This window comes from Leishmania infantum, chromosome 36 (assembly GCF_000002875.2).
Source record: "Leishmania infantum JPCM5 genome chromosome 36".
Taxonomy (NCBI): Eukaryota; Euglenozoa; class Kinetoplastea; order Trypanosomatida; family Trypanosomatidae; genus Leishmania; species Leishmania infantum.
In genome coordinates this window covers 60,001-77,854 of record NC_009420.2, presented here as the reverse complement: position 1 = coordinate 77,854, position 17,854 = coordinate 60,001, and the positions used below count along the sequence as shown (strand labels likewise).

At 58.8% G+C, this 17,854-nt stretch overlaps 6 protein-coding genes across 6 annotated transcripts; all 6 read left to right on the top strand.

The window, feature by feature from the left end:
* Positions 1–631: 631 nt before the first annotated feature.
* On the top strand, positions 632–2,095 carry LINJ_36_0280 (putative xylulokinase; the record flags this gene model as incomplete). Its single annotated transcript, XM_001469543.1, has 1 exon — positions 632–2,095. The coding sequence occupies one exon, from the start codon at positions 632–634 to the stop codon at positions 2,093–2,095; it is 1,464 nt and encodes a 487-aa protein (XP_001469580.1).
* A 3,215-nt stretch (positions 2,096–5,310) lies between these two features.
* On the top strand, positions 5,311–6,945 carry LINJ_36_0270 (EIF3-interacting protein-like protein; the record flags this gene model as incomplete). The annotated part of the gene is made up of 1 exon (XM_001469544.1): positions 5,311–6,945. The coding sequence occupies one exon, from the start codon at positions 5,311–5,313 to the stop codon at positions 6,943–6,945; it is 1,635 nt and encodes a 544-aa protein (XP_001469581.1).
* Positions 6,946–8,260: 1,315 nt separating this feature from the next.
* On the top strand, positions 8,261–8,935 carry LINJ_36_0260 (conserved hypothetical protein; the record flags this gene model as incomplete). Its single annotated transcript, XM_001469545.1, has 1 exon — positions 8,261–8,935. The coding sequence occupies one exon, from the start codon at positions 8,261–8,263 to the stop codon at positions 8,933–8,935; it is 675 nt and encodes a 224-aa protein (XP_001469582.1).
* Positions 8,936–9,899: 964 nt separating this feature from the next.
* LINJ_36_0250 (putative peptidyl-prolyl cis-trans isomerase) lies at positions 9,900–10,229 on the top strand (the record flags this gene model as incomplete). The annotated part of the gene is made up of 1 exon (XM_001469546.1): positions 9,900–10,229. One exon carries the CDS (start codon positions 9,900–9,902, stop codon positions 10,227–10,229), a length of 330 nt encoding a protein of 109 aa, XP_001469583.1.
* Positions 10,230–11,657: 1,428 nt separating this feature from the next.
* On the top strand, positions 11,658–12,446 carry DPMS (dolicholphosphate-mannose synthase; the record flags this gene model as incomplete). The annotated part of the gene is made up of 1 exon (XM_001469547.1): positions 11,658–12,446. One exon carries the CDS (start codon positions 11,658–11,660, stop codon positions 12,444–12,446), a length of 789 nt encoding a protein of 262 aa, XP_001469584.1.
* Positions 12,447–14,018: 1,572 nt separating this feature from the next.
* On the top strand, positions 14,019–15,440 carry LINJ_36_0230 (putative SET domain protein; the record flags this gene model as incomplete). Its single annotated transcript, XM_001469548.1, has 1 exon — positions 14,019–15,440. One exon carries the CDS (start codon positions 14,019–14,021, stop codon positions 15,438–15,440), a length of 1,422 nt encoding a protein of 473 aa, XP_001469585.1.
* Positions 15,441–17,854: the final 2,414 nt, after the last annotated feature.

The following is a 17,854-nucleotide window of genomic DNA, read 5'->3' as shown; positions in this document are numbered from 1 at the left end:
CTAAGCTGATATGGTCGAACTCGAAAAGGTGATGCGACGGACGCTGTCACCGCGAGCTGCGCTTTACTTTTACACGTGTGCTGCGCGGCTCCCGCTCTGCTCCCTTGTCGCGAGCAACCAACAGCGGAGGTGCTTAGTGTGTGTAGGGGGGGGAGGGGGCGCACAACTCTTTTTTAGTACCTCGCCAACGTCTGCGTATGATCCCTAAATTCGACGTGCAGTGCATCTTGTCTCTGACCGTTTCCCTACGACTGCTTGCTCTCGGACTGTCGCACTCTCTTCCTACCCTTTCCTCTGCCTCCGCCTCTCACTGCTCTGCAATGCGGAAGCACTTGCACCCCTCGAGAAAAAGACAAAACAAAAATGAAACGCCGTCGTTTGCCGTCGGACTCCTGCGCGTTGCACTCATGTGCGCTGCCTCCCTCACGCAGATGATCGCTCGCCACGTCTTCCCTCTCTCTGTCTCTCCTCTGCCTTGCGCTCTCAGTCTATCGCCATCCGCACGCGGCCCTCTTTTCTTTTCGCGGGCGTGGGTGCTATTCTCTATGCTCACCCCAAACTCAGAACCTAGCAATACGAGCGCACTTCTCTATTTCTTTTCCCTTTCCAACCACCGCTCTGTGCGACAATCATGTACGCCGGCATCGACATTGGTACCTCGGGCATCAAGATTGCCTTGATGAGGAGTGACGGGCGAATGGCCGACAGCGCCTCTGCCCCCCTGACGGTTTCCAGCCCGCACCCGCTGTGGAATGAGCAGGACCCTGACTCGTGGTGGACGGCCATCAATAGCGCCATGGACGAGCTCAAGAAGCGTCAGGACATGAGCAGCGTCCGCGCGATTGGCCTGTCGGGCCAGATGCACGGGGCCACGCTCCTCGACAAGAACCACAAGGTGCTGCGCCCGTGCATCCTCTGGTGCGACGGCCGCTGCTACCGCGAGTGCGAGGAGCTCGAGAAGGCAGTGCCCAAGTCGCGCGACATCACCGGTAACCTGATGATGCCCGGCTTTACGGCTGGTAAGCTCCTGTGGGTCAAGAAGCACGAGCCGGAGATCTTCGCCAAGGTGGACAAAGTGCTGCTCCCGAAAGACTACGTCCGCTTCCTCATGACTGGCGACTTTGCCTCTGAGATGTCGGACTCCTCCGGGTCCATGTGGATGGACACAGGCAAGCGCGACTGGAATGATGACATTCTGCGCGCGACCGGGCTCAGCCGCGCCAATATGCCGAAACTGTATGAGGGGTCGGAGATCACCGGCAAGCTTTCGGCGGACGTGGCGAAGCGCTGGAACATGAACCGCGTGCCAGTGGTGGGCGGTGGCGGCGATAATGAAGCCGGTGCTGTCGGTGCAGGCCTCTTCAAGCCGGGCCAGGCGATGCTCTCCCGCGGAACGTCAGGCGTGTACTTTGTCGTCTCTGACGGCTTCCACTACAACACGAAGGAGGCGGTCCACAGCTTCTGCCACGCGCTTCCGGAGCGCTGGCACCTGATGTCAGTCATCCTCAGCTGCGCCGTGTGCCTGGAGTGGGCTGCGAAGCTGACAGGGTGCTGGAGCGTCGACGAATTTGTGAGCGAAGCGACGAAGGCAAAGAACTTCGATGAGCGTCCCCTGTACTTCCTGCCCTACCTCGCCGGCGAGCGCACGCCGCACAACAACCCGAACGCGAAGGGCGTCTTCTTTGGCCTCACCTCCCACCACAGCCGCCCAGAGCTGGCGCGCGCGGTGCTGGAGGGCGTGAGCTTTGCCCTGGCTCAGGGCATGGCCGCCGTGCACCGCTGCGGCGTGGAGCCGAGCAATATTGCCCTCATCGGCGGCGGCTCGCGCAGCCGCTTCTGGCGCCAGATGCTGGCCGATGTCAGCGGCTACCCGATGGACTACTGCGTCGGCTCGGAGGTAGGCCCTGCCCTCGGCGCCTGCCGCCTCGCACAGATCGCCGTAGAGACGCGCCCACTGGAGGAGCTGCTGCCTTGCCTGCCGTTGAAGGAGACCCACCAGCCCGACATGAAGAAGCACGAGCAGTACAAGAAGCGCCGCGTGATCTATGACGAGCTGTACAAGCAGCTGAAACCAGTCATGAACGCCAAGCTGTAAGCTACACACCGGCATGCCCGACAACGTTCGCCGAGCGCACCGAACATTACCCGTTTTTTTTTTTCGTGCTGTTTGCCGGCTTCCGTTTTCCTTCCCTTTTTCGCTTCTGTTCCCCTCGCGACCCACTGATGACTGCGGGCCCATGTCAGTGCGTGACATTTCAGGATCCAGTACCGAATCGGTGGTAAGGCCACAGCAGTGCCTATCCCCTCCATATGCCGAACCACCTCTGGTAGTGACAGGGTCAAGTATCTGCGACGTGGGGCGGCCAGAGCAATGCGTCGCTAGGGATGCTTGTGGCCGAGTCCTGGATGGTGCCGCGCTGGAGAGACCTGCGGCAGCGAACACGCTTGTACCACCCACATGATTCGGCGGAGTGCCGGCGTGGCTCGGACGCGTCTCTCACCCCCCCCCCCGCCGTCTGCACACTGCCTACTGGTGGTGGGGAGCGTGAGTGTCACCCGACGAGGAGGGGGAGGGGGAATGTACCAGAGGTGGCGGCCGGCGTGATTGGAGGAGCGGCTGTGAGCCGGCCTGCGAGGCGGCCGTGATGGGTAGAGTATGTGGGCCGGGCCCGTGCACTGGTGACCGAGTCGTTGCGTTGCTGCAACGCGCGTTTCCAGCGCTGCTTCACACCAGGCGATGGGGCGTGTGACAGGGCCGCTGTGGAGTGAAGCTGAGCTCGTGCTGTATGGCAGAGAGCGAACACGCTGAAGAAACAGCAAACCGCCTCGACGACGAGATCCAGAGCCTACACAAACATACAGCTACCCAGTCCGCTGGACACATCAGTGCGTGATCACAGGCTCCATGACACTGCACACCTGAGGTAGTACTGTAGAGGCTGTCCGTCTTTGGCAGAGGCGAGAGGCAGCCGGGCAGAACCCAGAAGAGAAGGAGGTGGCGTGGTATTCATCATGCGCCCCCCGCACTGACTCGCTCACGGACTCCCTCTCCTGTGCCGGACACAGGTACACAATGCCCTCCTCCACTCTGTGTGGGCCGACCTCCTTATCAGTTGGATTCGACCTTCTTTGGTGAAGCCTCCCATTCACGTGACGTATGAAGACGAGGCTCTCGAAGAACGCACGCACAAAAGGATATCAGGCCAGCGTGCTTCAGGTGGGATTCGTTTAGTCGTTGTGATTCGCGGTCATGAGACAGGGATCCGAGGATCCTGTAGCTGCGTATTCTGTTCCCCCCCTTCCTCAGCCGCCGATGATATCTGAACTTTGCTTGTTTCTCGTCGCTGTCCTGCCCGTTGTCCTGGCCTCTCTTTTTTTTTCTTTTGTATTGCTCCAAGCGTCGGCCATGTGTGGTGACGGCACCCTGTGATGTTGCGTGGGTGCCCGCACATGGATGAGCGGTTGTTCAGCAGAGAGGGAGAGCACACCGCCACATCAAGACCATCGCCAGAGTTTTTGGTCAATCGATAAGGAACCAAAAGGAAACACACAAACTCCACCAAAAGGCATGCGAAGCATTCTCTCGCTGAGCAGCAGGTTCAACTCCATGTTCAGCAGACCGCCTCGACCTTTTCGTCTATTTTTACTTTCTGGGCTTTCGGGTCTTTCCTTCTGCCTGCCCCCTTTCCCGTTTCACTTTCCTTCTAAAACGATTTCGTACCGCGCACACTTCTTCGTCTTCTGTTTGGGCTTTCGTGTTTTTTTTTGTCCTCCGTTTGTGAACGTCTTCGCCCTCCTCTCCTCGCCCCTCCTCCTCCGGATCTCACTTCCTCTTCTCAACTGCCCCGCGTCCCTTTGAAGATTTGCCTGACTACGGTCCGCGCACTCACGCACGCATGCACACATGCGCGAAGCCTTCTTCATCCCCGTCACCGCCTATTGCACGCATCCGTGGTCATAATGCCTGTGTGTCCGTGCTGCGTGCGGGCATGCGAGGATATGCCCAAAAGCGGTGTGTGCGTGTGTGCGGACAGAGGACCTGATGGAGGGCGACGGTGCGCAAAGCTGCGCGAGGCAGGGTGGAGGACTGCGACGCGCCTTTTACGGCCCTTTTTCCTTGTGCGCCCGCCTCGCCGTCTGTCTTTTATAGTTACTGGAAGACAACCACATACACCCTGCCTGCAGACATGGAGAATGGGCGCATGCGCCCGCGCGTGTGTCTGCATGCCCTTTCCCTGCTTAGCCGTGTGCTGGTTCTTTCTTTTCACGTGCGACGATATTGGTGCTCTTTGCCTCGAGGGGGGGCGGTCGCGGGATGTGCGGCAGCTGAGGGAGCGAGGCAAAACGAAAACAGAAACAGCAGCGCAGTGGTGAAGTGCAGCAGGATGACCTGCAAGTCGTAGAAGGAGTCTTCTCATTCTCGGCATCGAAATGGGATGCAGGCTCTTCTCTTTGCAGCACCTTTCTTTTTTTTTTTTGTTCCTTATCCGCTGTGTGCCCCTCTCTCGTCTTATCCGTGCACACACGCGTGCATCGGCGTGCGTGGGCGTGCTTGTCGGCCGTCATATATGCCTGCCTGCACACTGTCTCAGCGCCCCTCGCTTTTGCCGCGATTGATTGCGAGGTGCCAGTGGTACACGAACAACGGCACATCAGCGGCACCTTAGCACAAAACACCAGTGCAGCACCCCGCCATGGAAACCCTTCACCCCGCTTTGTTCTTATGGTTACGATTTGTTGCGCGCAACGGTGAAAGTCGAGAGCAGGCGGCACCGTAGAGAGAAAGTCGTCTCCTTCCTCGTGGAGGTGCGCGTCACATTCAAGCACATTCTGCGATGGCATGGGCAGGGGGCCCTCAGTGTATTGCCATCGCTAGTGTACCCCACACCGATACTCGAGCGATCCACGGGGCAGTGCACGTGCTTCTTGCCCTCACCATCAGCATTGCTCCGTTGGCACTACGACTACCCTCCACCGCACTCACTTCCATTCTCTGCCTGCCTCCATCCCTTCTTTTCTTCTTTTTCTCTGCTGCTGCTGCTGCCGCGCACCGATGGGTCTCTACCAACACAACCGATGCCCCCACCTCCTTCCACCACAAAAACACGGCCGCGCAGTGATCCCCTCCTACCCACCTTACACTCCCTCTTTCCCCGTCTACCAGGTGTGTCTGTGTGTGCATCTGCTCTTGGTGGTTGTGCCTGATTGTGCCATCTTCATTTTCCTGTTCACTTCCGAATCGTCGCTCAGCCGCCCGCTGAGCTCCCCCAAACAACAATACAGAGGAAACTCACACAAGTTTTTGCAGAAATGGCGACCAACCCCGATATTGAGACCGATATTCCTCGCGATGTGTACCAGTTCTTTCGTGGACTGAACCGCGCGGTGGAGCGCCGCGACGCGGCGGCGATGCACGACCTCTACGAGTCGCAGTTTGATGCGCTTACCAAGAATTATTACATGGCCGGCCACGGTCAGTTTCGCTCCTGGCCGGCGCTCCGCCTTGAGCAGGTGTCGTCGTGCTTTCGTGGCAACCGCATGGCGGAGCTGGTCTACAGTTTCCTCTTCTACAAGCACCTGTTCATGGACAACCGCTCCGTGAGGGCTCCCGACGCGGAGGGGGCGTGGAAGACGTACAGTGAGCTCCTCCCGATGCTGAAGAGCTACGAGCTGCCGAACTGGATGCTGTGGGACATCTTTGATGAGTTTCTCTATCAGATGACGGTGGTGTATCAGAAGGTCTTTGCCACGGAGGGCATCTGGGCTGTGCCGGAGGTGTCGCGTCTTCTCAACGAGGTCGTCGACAACTCACGCCTGCTCGAGCTGGTGAAGGAGCCGGACTTTCTGGACGACATTCACCGCGGCCCGAACACAGGTGCGCTTAGCGGCTTCTACGCAATTGTGACCAAGTCGAAGCTGAACGTGCTCCTCGGCGACTACTACTCCGCCCTCACGGACTTGGAGCCCCTCGACGTGTACAACAAGGGCCGTGCCGTGCTGACGCGGGTGTCGCCGTGCGCGGTCTCCGTGTTCTACCACATCGGCTTCAGCTATCTGATGATCCACCGCTTCGAGGACGCCAGCAACGCCTTCCGCCGCTGCGTCACGGTGAAGCTTAACGGCCGTCGCTTCTCCGAGCGCGTGCAGCAGGATGCGGCATACATGTACGTCTGCGCTCGTGTGCTGGGTGGCATGCCGATCAACAACCTCACCTCATACCTCGACAGCCGCAAGGTGGCCGCCTTCGAGGACGACCGCGAAAGCCTGCGCACCGGTGACGAGGAGCGCTTCCGTGACGTGTTTGACCGCTGTAGCCCCAAATTTCTCACTGTGCCGCCGTCGGATGGGTCGCCGGTGAAGGGGTCGGAGGGTCGCGAGCTGCAGGCGCGCATGTTCCGTCGCGCGGTGCAGCAGCAGCAGGACATCATCAAGCTTCGCGGGTACTTCAAGGTGTACCAGAACACCAAGATGAACCTTCTCGAGACGCTGCTGGAGGTCGACGATGGCTATGCGCCGCTGTTCGCACTCAAGATGCGCTCTCGCCAGCTGGTTCACGACGGCGTGACGGCGGACCTGCTGCAGGGCGTCTTCACGTCTAGCTCCGAGTTCGACTGCATTGTGCAGGATGACAACGTCGAGGTGGTGCCCAGTATGACGTTTGGCGGCATAGAGCAGAAGCTGCTGAACAAGATCAAGAACACGCAGCGCGACATCGAAATGGCGAAGCGCAAGTTCAACCAGACCCGCAACCGCGATGAAGGCGGCAACAAGCGCAGGGATCAGCGCGACCAGAAGCGTCGCCCCAATCAGCAGCAGCTGCACGGCGGCGTCGGCAATAACGCCGGCAGCGCGAACAGGAACAACAACAACGCGAACCGCTACCCGCGTCAGAAGATGGCTGCGCAGCCTATGACAAGCAACCTCTTCAACCGTAACGACAACTGAGCGCGGCGACACTGGACGCTGCAAGGTCGGCGGCTGTGAAGGGCGGTCGCTTGCGTAGAGGAATGCCTGAGAGTGCCCCCCTACGACGCTGATGTCTGCGATAGCACCGCCGAGGGAGTGCGTTGCCCGTGCGCCTGTCCGAGTTTCACATGCACGTCTCTGTATTTCTTTTTTTTTGGTTTTCGTGATCTTCCGTGTGTCGCCGTGTATGCGCCCGGCCGAGTGAGGCGCTAACTACCCAAGCGCGTGTGCGTGCGTGTGTGTGTGTGGTGTCTGTGTGCGTGTATTTTTGGGTGGGTGTGAGGTTCTTTCTCTTTGAATTTTAAGTAAAGTTGGGGAGTGGCTGTGCCGTGAATGCAAAACTGCCGCTGCAACTCGTCAGGAAGACGAAAAGAGAGGGAGAGCGCATGCGAGAGACGGGAGCGTCGCGGTGAGTGGACAAGGCCATTTCTTGATGTTCAAGAAGAGATGTGCACACGCACGCGTGTCTCGCTCTCGCTTTTTCTTTTTCACTCGTGCGCCTGCGTATGCGTGCGCGCTCGTCTCTTCTCTGCTTTCTGTTTGCCTTTTTGTTGTGACCCCGCGTGTGTGCATGTGTGTCCCTAAAAGCTTCTAACTATTCCCATCGCTTCAGTGAAAGGAAGTGGCTAACGAATCAACATGATAGCGCTGCCGCACATCCCCTACACACATACACGCTCCCTAAAGGCATCCCACAGGAGAGGGGGAGAAGCTTCTTTGCAGGCTTGTGTGTATGTGTGCGTGGCATCTTCCTCGACGGTGCATCGGCGTAGCGCCTCTATCGACTCGGAGCATGACGAAAAGGGCGACAGATCGAGTGAGACACGACCGTGCGTAGACGGGGCGGATCGTACCTTTCCTTGTCCGTACAAACTCTGTGGTGCGGCGTTGATGCCAAAGCGGTGCTGTGTACCCCTTTCACGCCTCATGAACTCCTCCAACGTTCCACGGTAGGAGCCAGCAGCAGGGATGGCTGGCATCTGCTGCTCAACATCTCACTACTCACTTTTACCGTGTCCTTCCCGTACTCCCCCACCCGCGACTCCTCTCTCCCAACACGGCATGCCCAAGAGGAAGAAGAAAAAGCCGTGCGTGCGTGCGTGTGCTTGTGTCTGCAGCTGGTGTGCCCGAGGGTGTAAGCTACTTGCTGCTGAGAGAAGTGCCGCTTGAGTCCACTACATACAACCACGCTCGGCATTTTTCGCATTGATAGCGAATCGAAACGTGTGCCTCGAGCGCCTCGACCGACTTATAAAATGTGGATTCGAGAACAGTCTGCGCTTTAGTTATACGAATGCTCTTCGACAGCGATGACGATAACCTTCCAGAGGTGCCGACTATCAGGTCAAACACCCTCATACCGCTGAAGACGTCGGGCGCTCAGGCACAGCGATTACAGCAGCTGGAGGCAGAGTATCGCGCCTCGCGGGCCGAGACCGCCGCGGTTCGTCAGAGAGCTGCACGCCGCTGCTCTTCCTCGCGGCCGGTCTCGCCGCCGGAGCCAAGGAAGGCGGCCTCGCATGTCTGGGAGGAGCGCGACGAGGCGGCCTTTTACGAGCTTCACTCGCTTGTTCCGCACCTGTCACCACAGTTCGCCTGCTCTTACAGCGACGCGGTATTACTGATTGCCGCCATTCAGAGCGGCGGAGCAGCCTCAGGCAACCGCCACACCCTCGCAGACAAGTGTCAGTCACTCGAGGCAGATCGTCGCCAGCTGGAGCAGCGTTTGGAGAAGTCTCGCGCCCAGTGCGAGGAGCTCAAGCGCGAGGTGGCTGAGGTGAAACAGAAACTGAGGGTGGTGCAGGAGGAGTCGCGGAACAGTGTGAATGCACTGGCGCAGCGACGCGAGGAGATGCGCAAGCAGCTGCTACTGGAGGAGACGCGCGCGGAAAAGCTGATGGTGCGCAACAAAAAGCTCGAGCAGGAGAACGACTCCCTCAAGGGGCGTGTGCGAGAGCAGTTCCGCTGACGGCCCGCGCCACCTTGCCGCCTGTGCACCTCTGTGCGTGGCGGCTGTGCGCGTGTGAGCGCAAGGAACCGAAAAAGGGACATTTCTTCTTTCTCTTTTTGTATTACTGTTTTTCGCTGTGGTCCCTCCTGCCAGCTGACGCGATGCCGCGCTCCCGCCGCCTCTCTCTCTCATGTGAACATATGCTCTCTCTCTGAGGTTGCGGCGTTGTTGTTGGTGACGAATGACCGGCGATGGCTATTGTATACATCGGCTTTGCTTCTTCAACCGAAAAAGCACACAACTATGGGAAAAAAGGGAACTGCACTCCTGACGCTGCAAACGCCGCTCGTCGTCATCTCCCCTCTCACCCCAGGCACTCTTCCGAACTCTCTTGCCCTCGGTGCGCCGGCCCATACCCACATACTGCACCTTTGTGCGGCACGCATGCGCCCGCTTCTCTTTTGAGGCGCATCCGCTCTTTTCAAGGGAGCGAGGGCACGCAGGCGAATCTGGTCCCCTTTTCTCTCCCCTGGCATGTGCATCCGTGTGTGGCAAAACAAAAAAGAACGCCGCACCACAGGGGTGGTGGTGGTGGTGGTGCTGAGCCGACCACGTTGAATCACCTCTCCCCTCAGTCACCTTGAATGGCTGAGGGGCACTTCCAATGACACTATCGCATCCCTTGTGCGCTTTCCCGCGGTGTCGTGGCCGATCCTCCATCGGGTTCCAGTGTGCACCGAAACGAAGGGTGCACGAGCTCGCACTTGCACGGCCTTCCCGCAAGCTACTCCCGCCCCCTTTCTCTATGTTGTTACTTCTCTGCGTGCCTGCCGCTCTCCTTCTCGCTCGCTCTCGCTGCGTGGCCGCCAAGGTTCCCTTTGCGCGTACCGCTGCCGTTGCCGCGTTTTTTTTTTGTTCGCTCCGCTTCAACCGCTCCTCTCTCTAGGCTTCCAATTACTTCCGCAAGCGCACCCTCGTGTGAATGGGCGTCATTCGTACGGTCATGAAGGCGGGCAGTGGCGCCACCCCAAAGGCCGGGCAGACAATCACCGTGCACTGCACCGGGTACTTAGCGGATGGGAAGAAGAAGTTCTGGTCCACCCGCGATGACAACAACCCGTTCTCCTTCAACGTGGGCGTCGGCCAGGTGATTCGCGGCTGGGATGAGGGCATGATGCAGATGCAGCTCGGGGAGACGGCAGAGTTGCTCATGACGGCTGACTACGCCTACGGTGATCGCGGCTTTCCTGCCTGGAACATCCCGTCAAACGCCGCACTGCTGTTCGAGATTGAGCTGCTGAAAATACAGTAGACTATCTCCGGCGGTGCGACTTCGCTCTTGCACCTCTTTTCTCGTTCTTTTTTGTCGTGTAGCGTTTCCATCTCTGTTATTCCTCTCGCCCTTCCGTCCCCCTCTTGATGGCGCATTACTCGTTGAGCGCCAACTGCGCGGCGTGGCAGTTGGCGTGCTCCGTGCGTGTGCCATTCAGCGCGGATGGTCATAGGCAAGCTATGGCGGCAGCGACACGCCACAGGTCTCTCTCTCTCCAACGAAGCAAGAGAGATGTGAGAAAAATTAGAAAACAGACGAAATGGAAGTTCACCAGGTAGAAAGTGTGCTCCACGAAGATCTCCCCGGAGATGCGCGTGCCGCGATACGGGGAGCTCATCCGGCGTGACCACGTAGTCGTGCGAGCGAGTGGAGCTGTCAAGCTTCTGTAAGCGACTATGCCGGCACTTGTGTAGCTGGGGCAAGGTTAGTGCGACCGCCCGCGCCGGTCTCCCCGGTTGTGCGGACGGACCTCCTCAAGCAGGTGAGTGCATGCCACCGTCGCTATCGACTCGGTTGTGTTTTTCTTTCGTATGATGTGTGCATTGCCTGATGACGGCGGGCCCATGTCAGTGCGTGACATTTCAGGATCCAGTACCGAATCGGTGGTAAGGCCACAGCAGTGCCTATCCCCTCCATATGCCGAACCACCTCTGGTAGTGACAGGGTCAAGTATCTGCGACGTGGGGCGGCCAGAGCAATGCGTCGCTAGGGATGCTTGTGGCCGAGTCCTGGATGGTGCCGCGCTGGAGAGACCTGCGGCAGCGAACACGCTTGTACCACCCACATGATTCGGCGGAGTGCCGGCGTGGCTCGGACGCGTCTCTCACCCCCCCCCCCCCCCGCCGTCTGCACACTGCCTACTGGTGGTGGGGAGCGTGAGTGTCACCCGACGAGGAGGGGGAGGGGGAATGTACCAGAGGTGGCGGCCGGCGTGATTGGAGGAGCGGCTGTGAGCCGGCCTGCGAGGCGGCCGTGATGGGTAGAGTATGTGGGCCGGGCCCGTGCACTGGTGACCGAGTCGTTGCGTTGCTGCAACGCGCGTTTCCAGCGCTGCTTCACACCAGGCGATGGGGCGTGTGACAGGGCCGCTGTGGAGTGAAGCTGAGCTCGTGCTGTATGGCAGAGAGCGAACACACTGCATATAGAAGTGCCGTGCACGTTGTCCCTGTCCGACGGAATCGCCCCCACGCAGATGTTCATGCACTTCTGAGAGCTTCTGAACCTCCTCCTCAAGTTGTTTGTGTTTTTGTATCTACTCCTGCGGTGCAGCTGATACCTGTTTCACACTTCACCGACAGCACACCCGCCCCTGCAGCTGTGCGCACGCCAACCGCTGGCGCGTCGGTGCGCTGATCTAGTTTTTGTGAGTAGTACGCCCGCTACCGCTTTTTCTTGTAGCTTGGAAACATGCAGTATTCCATTATCGTTCCCGCATACAAGGAATGCGGGAACTTGGAGCCGCTGATACGCCGCGTTTTCGCTGCCGTGACGGAACAGGGCCTCCCCACGCAGAATGTCGAGATGCTCATCGTGGACGATAACTCGCGTGATGGGTCGAAGGAGGTTGTTGAGAGGCTTCATGAAGAGGGCTTCAACGTGCACATGGATGTTCGTACGACGGAGCGTGGCCTGAGCAGCGCCGTCATTCACGGTCTGCGCCACACCAGTGGCGCCTACAAGCTTGTGATGGATGCCGACCTACAGCACCCGCCCGAGTGCGTGCCAGCGCTGTTCAAAGCCCTCTGCCGCGATGGGGTCGAGTTCGTCTGCGGCACGCGCTACGGCGCCGGAATCGAGATCGACAAGAACTGGCCGGCGCACCGCCGCCTCATTTCTTGGGGGGCGCGGCTGCTGGCCCGGCCTCTCACCACCCTTTCTGATCCCATGTCGGGCTTCTTCGGGATTCGCGATGGTGTGTTCAAGCGGCACGCCGGCGAGGTGAACTCGATCGGGTACAAGATTGCGCTGGAGCTGTTCGTCAAGTGCCGCGTGCAGTGCTTCGAGGAGGTTGGCTTCAATTTCGCGACTCGCACCTATGGTGAATCGAAGCTGACCGGTAAGGTGATCTTCCACTATCTCGAGCACCTCTACGCCCTTTACCTGTTCAAGCTGGGCCGTCTCTTCTACGTGTTTGTGGTGGTGGCTGTGATGTTCGCCATGTATCTCGTGGCGTTTCTATACCATTCGCTCTTCTAGGCCCCTTGCGCACTCCCGAGCTCCGCGAACGACTACCCGGGCGGACGTTGTTTCGCGTCCTTGCCAATAGCGTCACTGCACAGCGTAGTGGGCGACACTAGAACGCACAAGGAAACACGAGGATCGATGGAAAGAGAGTATGGCCTGACGTATGTGCGTGTGCGCGTGCTTTCTTGTGCTTGACCGCCGCCACGCCCGTCAGTGGCACGAGGTGTGTATGCTTTGCGCTTCGCTGTTGTCTTGGAAAACCTGCTCTCGCCGTTTTTCCAACCCGAGCACACACGTAGAAAAGGACAAACCCGCCCACCCACACAAAGCAGAACTTGAGCGAAAGATGCCTAGGTCATCTCGAGCACACAGCAGCCGAAGGGCTTGTGCTTAAGGCTCGTCTGCGCAACACGAGGGTGCCGTTTCCGTTCTTCTGGCCATCTTCCAGTCTTTAAGCAAACGGCGAGGCGACGGGCTTTCTTGACGAGGCACGCCAGAAAGCGTGGTGCAGCGCGCTCTCCGTGCCGTCCTTTGACGGATAGAAGGGTGGCGGATTGCGGTGACTTAGGCAGCGGCGTGCTTGCCGACGTACCGGTGTTGCACCTTTTCAGAGGACGCCCTCTTTGTGCTTTTCCTTCACCCTTTCCTTCTTGCTGCTTGCCACCGATTGCTCTCCCTGGTCAATCAGCTATCTTGTGCATCTCCTACCTGCGCAGCTGTCGCCCCTCCACTTTCGCCCCTCTTCATCGGCACCGCAGCCGAGACAAATTTCCTTCAAGGTTTTTTCTGCCTTCTCTTGGTGTTCTCACTGACACACGCTTGCGCCCCACACCCGCATTGACCAGCGCACATGCTGCAACGGTTTTTGTGATTGTTGTGGACACGCCACCGTTTTTCCGCTCCTCCTCTTGTGCCGCGTTCTCGCTATCCTCTCTGCCTCGAGAGTCGGCGGCGCGCACGCTGACTCCGCTTTGTTTGTTTTCTTGCCCTCGGCCCCTGCCCCCACCACCTCCTCCGGTCTCCCCTCCTCGCCTGGCGTCAGCACATCGTCACGGAGAAAGGCCTCATTCATCACACACACACACACACACACACACAATTCCGTAATTGAGAAGAAAACGAACCACCGCGCGGGGGTAGAGTCGACCGTTTCAGATTGAAGGAGTGGCCTTGCTCCCCTCCCTCTCCCCAAAACACACACATACACACACAGATAGATTCCGTAGAGCCGCCCCATACATCCGGGAAACTCGCCTCTCGTCTTTCCTAGCGAGCACCTTCTTTTGTTACGGTTTGCGTTCTATCCTTCATCATCTTGCACGTCCCAGCCCGGCACCACATTCCGCACCTCCTTTCGGTGACTGTCCGTGGCGTGCATATCGGCCAAAGGAACCGATACAGAAACACGCAGACGTGCTCTGGCGGAGACGATATCAGGTGCAAGCACCAGGCAGTCGTGTGCCCTTTTTTGTTTTCTGTGATCTCTCTTTTTCTTCTATCGTTTATAGCATAGACTTGCCGACGAAGCAGCCCCACGCGCCACTACGACGTCACAGTAGGTCCGAGGTACATCGGTCGCAGACCATGCCCATCAGCCAGCGCGTTGCCGTCGTGCATGATGCCGCCACCACGCCTGAGCAGTTGGATGCATTTCAGCGAGCGTGCCCCAAGTCGTGTGATTTCTTCCCTGCGAAGGATGCTGCTCAGCTGCAGTGCGTTGTGCAGCACATCCACGCTGCGAGTCCGTCTGTATACGAAGTCGTGGTCAACCTCTGCACTGACGGGTCGGGCGGCGCCAACGGTGGCGTCACGCCCGCACTCGCCACTCTCTTCTTTCACCACGCGTCGCTGTCCTACACGGGATGCCGTGCTGCGACGCTCAACCATCCGTTCGACGTGCTTCTCATGATGCTCTTCTACGCAGATGTGCCGCTGCCGCCGTTTGCACTTGTCGATTCTGTGGAGGCGGCGAGGCGCGCCGCGCACAGGCTGAAAGCCCCGGTACAAATCCGCAATACATGCGGGCTGCTTGGACTCTACCGCGACTGCTGCACGGTTCAGGATGCCGTGGAGGCCACCCTGATACGCGCCCTTCACGAGCATGGAAAGATCGTCGCGTGGGAGGTAAACGAGTCAAAGGAGCGCGCGGTGCGCGTGCTCGTTGCTGGCGGCTCCGTGAAGGGGGCGGCGGCCGCCATTCCTGTTGAGTCATGCGCAACGGCGCCGCTGTGGGCTGCCCGTGCGGAGGAAGCCGCGCAGCGTTTTGGATCGGCGGTCAGCCGTTACGTCTTGTACGACTGTGGCGTCGCGTCTTTAACGCTCAACACGTTGAAAGAGAACCCCGGCAAGTGGTGTTTCGAAGATCTTGTGCTGAATCCAGCCCTACCTCACCTCGTGCTGCAGGAGGCCGTGCCAAACTTGCTGGCGTCGGCGCCGACGGCGGCAGAGCTGGTCGCCTCGCTGCTGGCAGAGGCGCGAAAGTTCCACCCCGCTCCCACCTTTGAAATCAAACTGCACGAGGACTCCCGCAAAGGGTACCACCTGTGTGCCACCAAAGCTCTTCGCAAGGGTGACGTGGTGTTCGAGGATGAGTGCCGCAGCTTTGCGGTGGTGACTCGCCCGCACGTGGAGCGGCACTGGGATGACCCGCTCAAGAAGACCTTCACCGAGTACGCGTGGCCGCTGGACTCCGAGGGCCACGTGTACGCCATCTGGGAGGAGGACCCGCAGCGTTGGCGGCCCATCAATCATTCGTGCGACCCGAACTGCATCTTTGCCGCACCGTACTCCCTTAACGTCATCGCGGCGCGCGATATTGCGGCCGGCGAGGACTTGAGCATGGACTACGCCACCTTTTGCGACGGAACGATGAAGCCGTTCGAGTGCCTGTGCGGCGCGGCGTGCTGCCGTGGTGTTATCAGCGCCGACGCCTGCTCCCTCGCCAAGTACGGTGAGCACTCGTGGCTGCGCAAGGTGCCATCGGCAGTGAAGCCTCTTCTTCCTTGAATACATGAGTGAGACGCTCCGCGGCGCGTGCGAGTGGCCTGCACGTGCAAGCTCTCGAGGAGACTCTGTACTGGTAAGGTGCGGTATGCCGGTGTGTGCGGCGGTCAGCTCAGCGGTCGGGGGCACAGGAGCTGTGAGGACGGCGAGAGGGGGGGGGCACAAGAGGTAGCGAAGAGGGGAGGGGGGCTATTAATATCCTCTGGTGTACGGAGCGCTCGCACAAAAGCCGCCGGCACATGTGCTGTTTGTTTTCACTTTGGCATTTTCCTGCTCTGTTGGCCAGTGGGCTCCGTCTTTTTTCTGGGTGCTTGCTTGAGTGTCCTCTGTGCAGTCCCAGCCCCTGCTGTGTAACTCCCCCGGCTCCTGTCTTTCGCACATGCCCGCCGGTGTCATCCTGTCGTCCCCGTTGCAGTGCAGCGCGTGGACTTAACTTTCCACAACCCCAAGTGCCCCACACCAAAAAAGAGATTTCAAAGGAAAGCGTGAGTATCTTGAAACGTGCGTGCGCCACACACGCGGGCATAGCGTCGGCCAAACCAATGCGGCTTCTCCTCCCCTCTTTTTTGCGAGTCCCCCTCCTTTTCGGCGCCTTGGTCCCCGCCCCACCCCCGCCCTCAACCGTCTCTGCCGACGTGTTCTCTCTTCTTCTGCATATCTTCCCTGACACGTTTCTTTCTGCGTACCCTCTGCGTTTTCTGGTATTCTCTTTGTATCAAAAGAAAAAGCGCCGGCTGTCGCGAACGGTACCCGCGAAAACAAGGAGCCTATGTGAGGAAGTTGACAAGGGCTTTGAGAAGCAGCGACGTGCGCGCACCACAGCACGCACCGCCTTCAGCCGACGGATGTGACTCGCGGTTGAGGATCCAAACAACGTTCGCGCATACACATTTCTGCTTCGCTTTTCGTTGCTTTCGCTTCCGCAGCTGCCGCTTGGCTTCTCGACTGACCAAAGGACGATTCGCCGTCCGCAACGTGCCTCCCGCTGCAGCACTAGAGCGAAATGAGTTGCACAGGCACCCCAAGCGCTCCAGCCACAGGCAAGTATCTGCGTCTGACAGGCACCCGCGCAATACACTGCCCTCAGCACATGAATGTGCCATCCAAATCTCAAACGACGAGGGTAACTGCGCAGCGGCGGCGGCGGTGCAAGCGTGGACTGCTGTGTTCTCTCCTATCGATCGCCCTTTGAGGCGCCGTGCTGCCTCTTTTTGTTCTGTTTCCAGTCTCTGTCTTTCGTAGGATCTTCTCGCCCACTGCGTATTGCGTATGTGATGGTGCTGAAAAGCACAGGAGCTCCGTCGTTCCCTCACCCACTCTTCCCACGCCTCTACGGTGTTGGGAAGTTCGCAGCCCCGCCAAAGATCCCCATACGTGTCCCCCCATCGCCCATTCGCTAAATCTGCAGCGGCTGTTGGGCCTTCTCTTTGGCTGCTTCTTTGTCTTCTCGTGTGCACTGGAAAACTTCTGTTCTCTCGCTCGCAGGATCTTCTTGCTCGGCCCTTTCTATTCCGCTCTTCTCGGTCGCTTTCTTTTGGTGGTTCCCCACCCTTTCCATGTGTTGAGCCTCTGGTCAACTCGATCTTTTTTTTTCTTCCGCAGGCCAGCTGGCGGACCCGTTTGTATGCCGACCGATCCAACACGTGTGCGTCTCTTCTACTTGACTGGGGGCAGGGATGAGTACACAGGGAAAAAGGTCAAAGATAGCCGTAAGAAGGGTTACCGTGACGTTGCCGAAGATGCCGCTCTCTCGAGCTCTTCCTCGCGACTATTTTGTGCGCGCATGCGCTTGCTCTTGTTTGCATCTTTGATGTGTACTAGGAAAGGCGGAGGGGTCAGCGCCGTATTCGCTCTCTCTGCTACCCCGCACTGGACGAAGCATTACTACAGCTGCGGATCAGTCGAAGAAAAACGAAAAGTGAAACCGCAACATCGGCGCTCAGCGCCCCTCTGCGGCGGCACATTGCCGTTTGTTTGTGCACCCGGACGCCCCTCCTCCGGTGCCCATGTGCCTCAGACAGATGCGTGGAGTGAAACATTAGTGCGGTACCACCTGGCATGCTAGAGATCGGGGAGAAATGGTGAATAGGCCCATTGCAGCTGTGTTGCGGCTTGCCCTCTTGGCGTCCTCTGCGACGCTGCGGCGTATGCACAATTAACCAGCATCCGCATTTCTGTGTCTTCTTTTACCCCGCCGTTCTCTTCACCGATGGCGACATGGCGCTCTTGGTAATGCGCCCGCGTTTGCCGCAAAGCCGAGTCACACTTTTGTGAGACAACTCAGAGGCTTTTCCTTTTTTTTTGTTTGTTTGTAGCGACACGAGAGTGGGCAGAGGGATAGTCGAAGCGGCCATGCCCGTCTTGCCCTTCAACACCCGCGCTGTTACTTTTTCCACGATTGCTTTGTTTGTCGAACT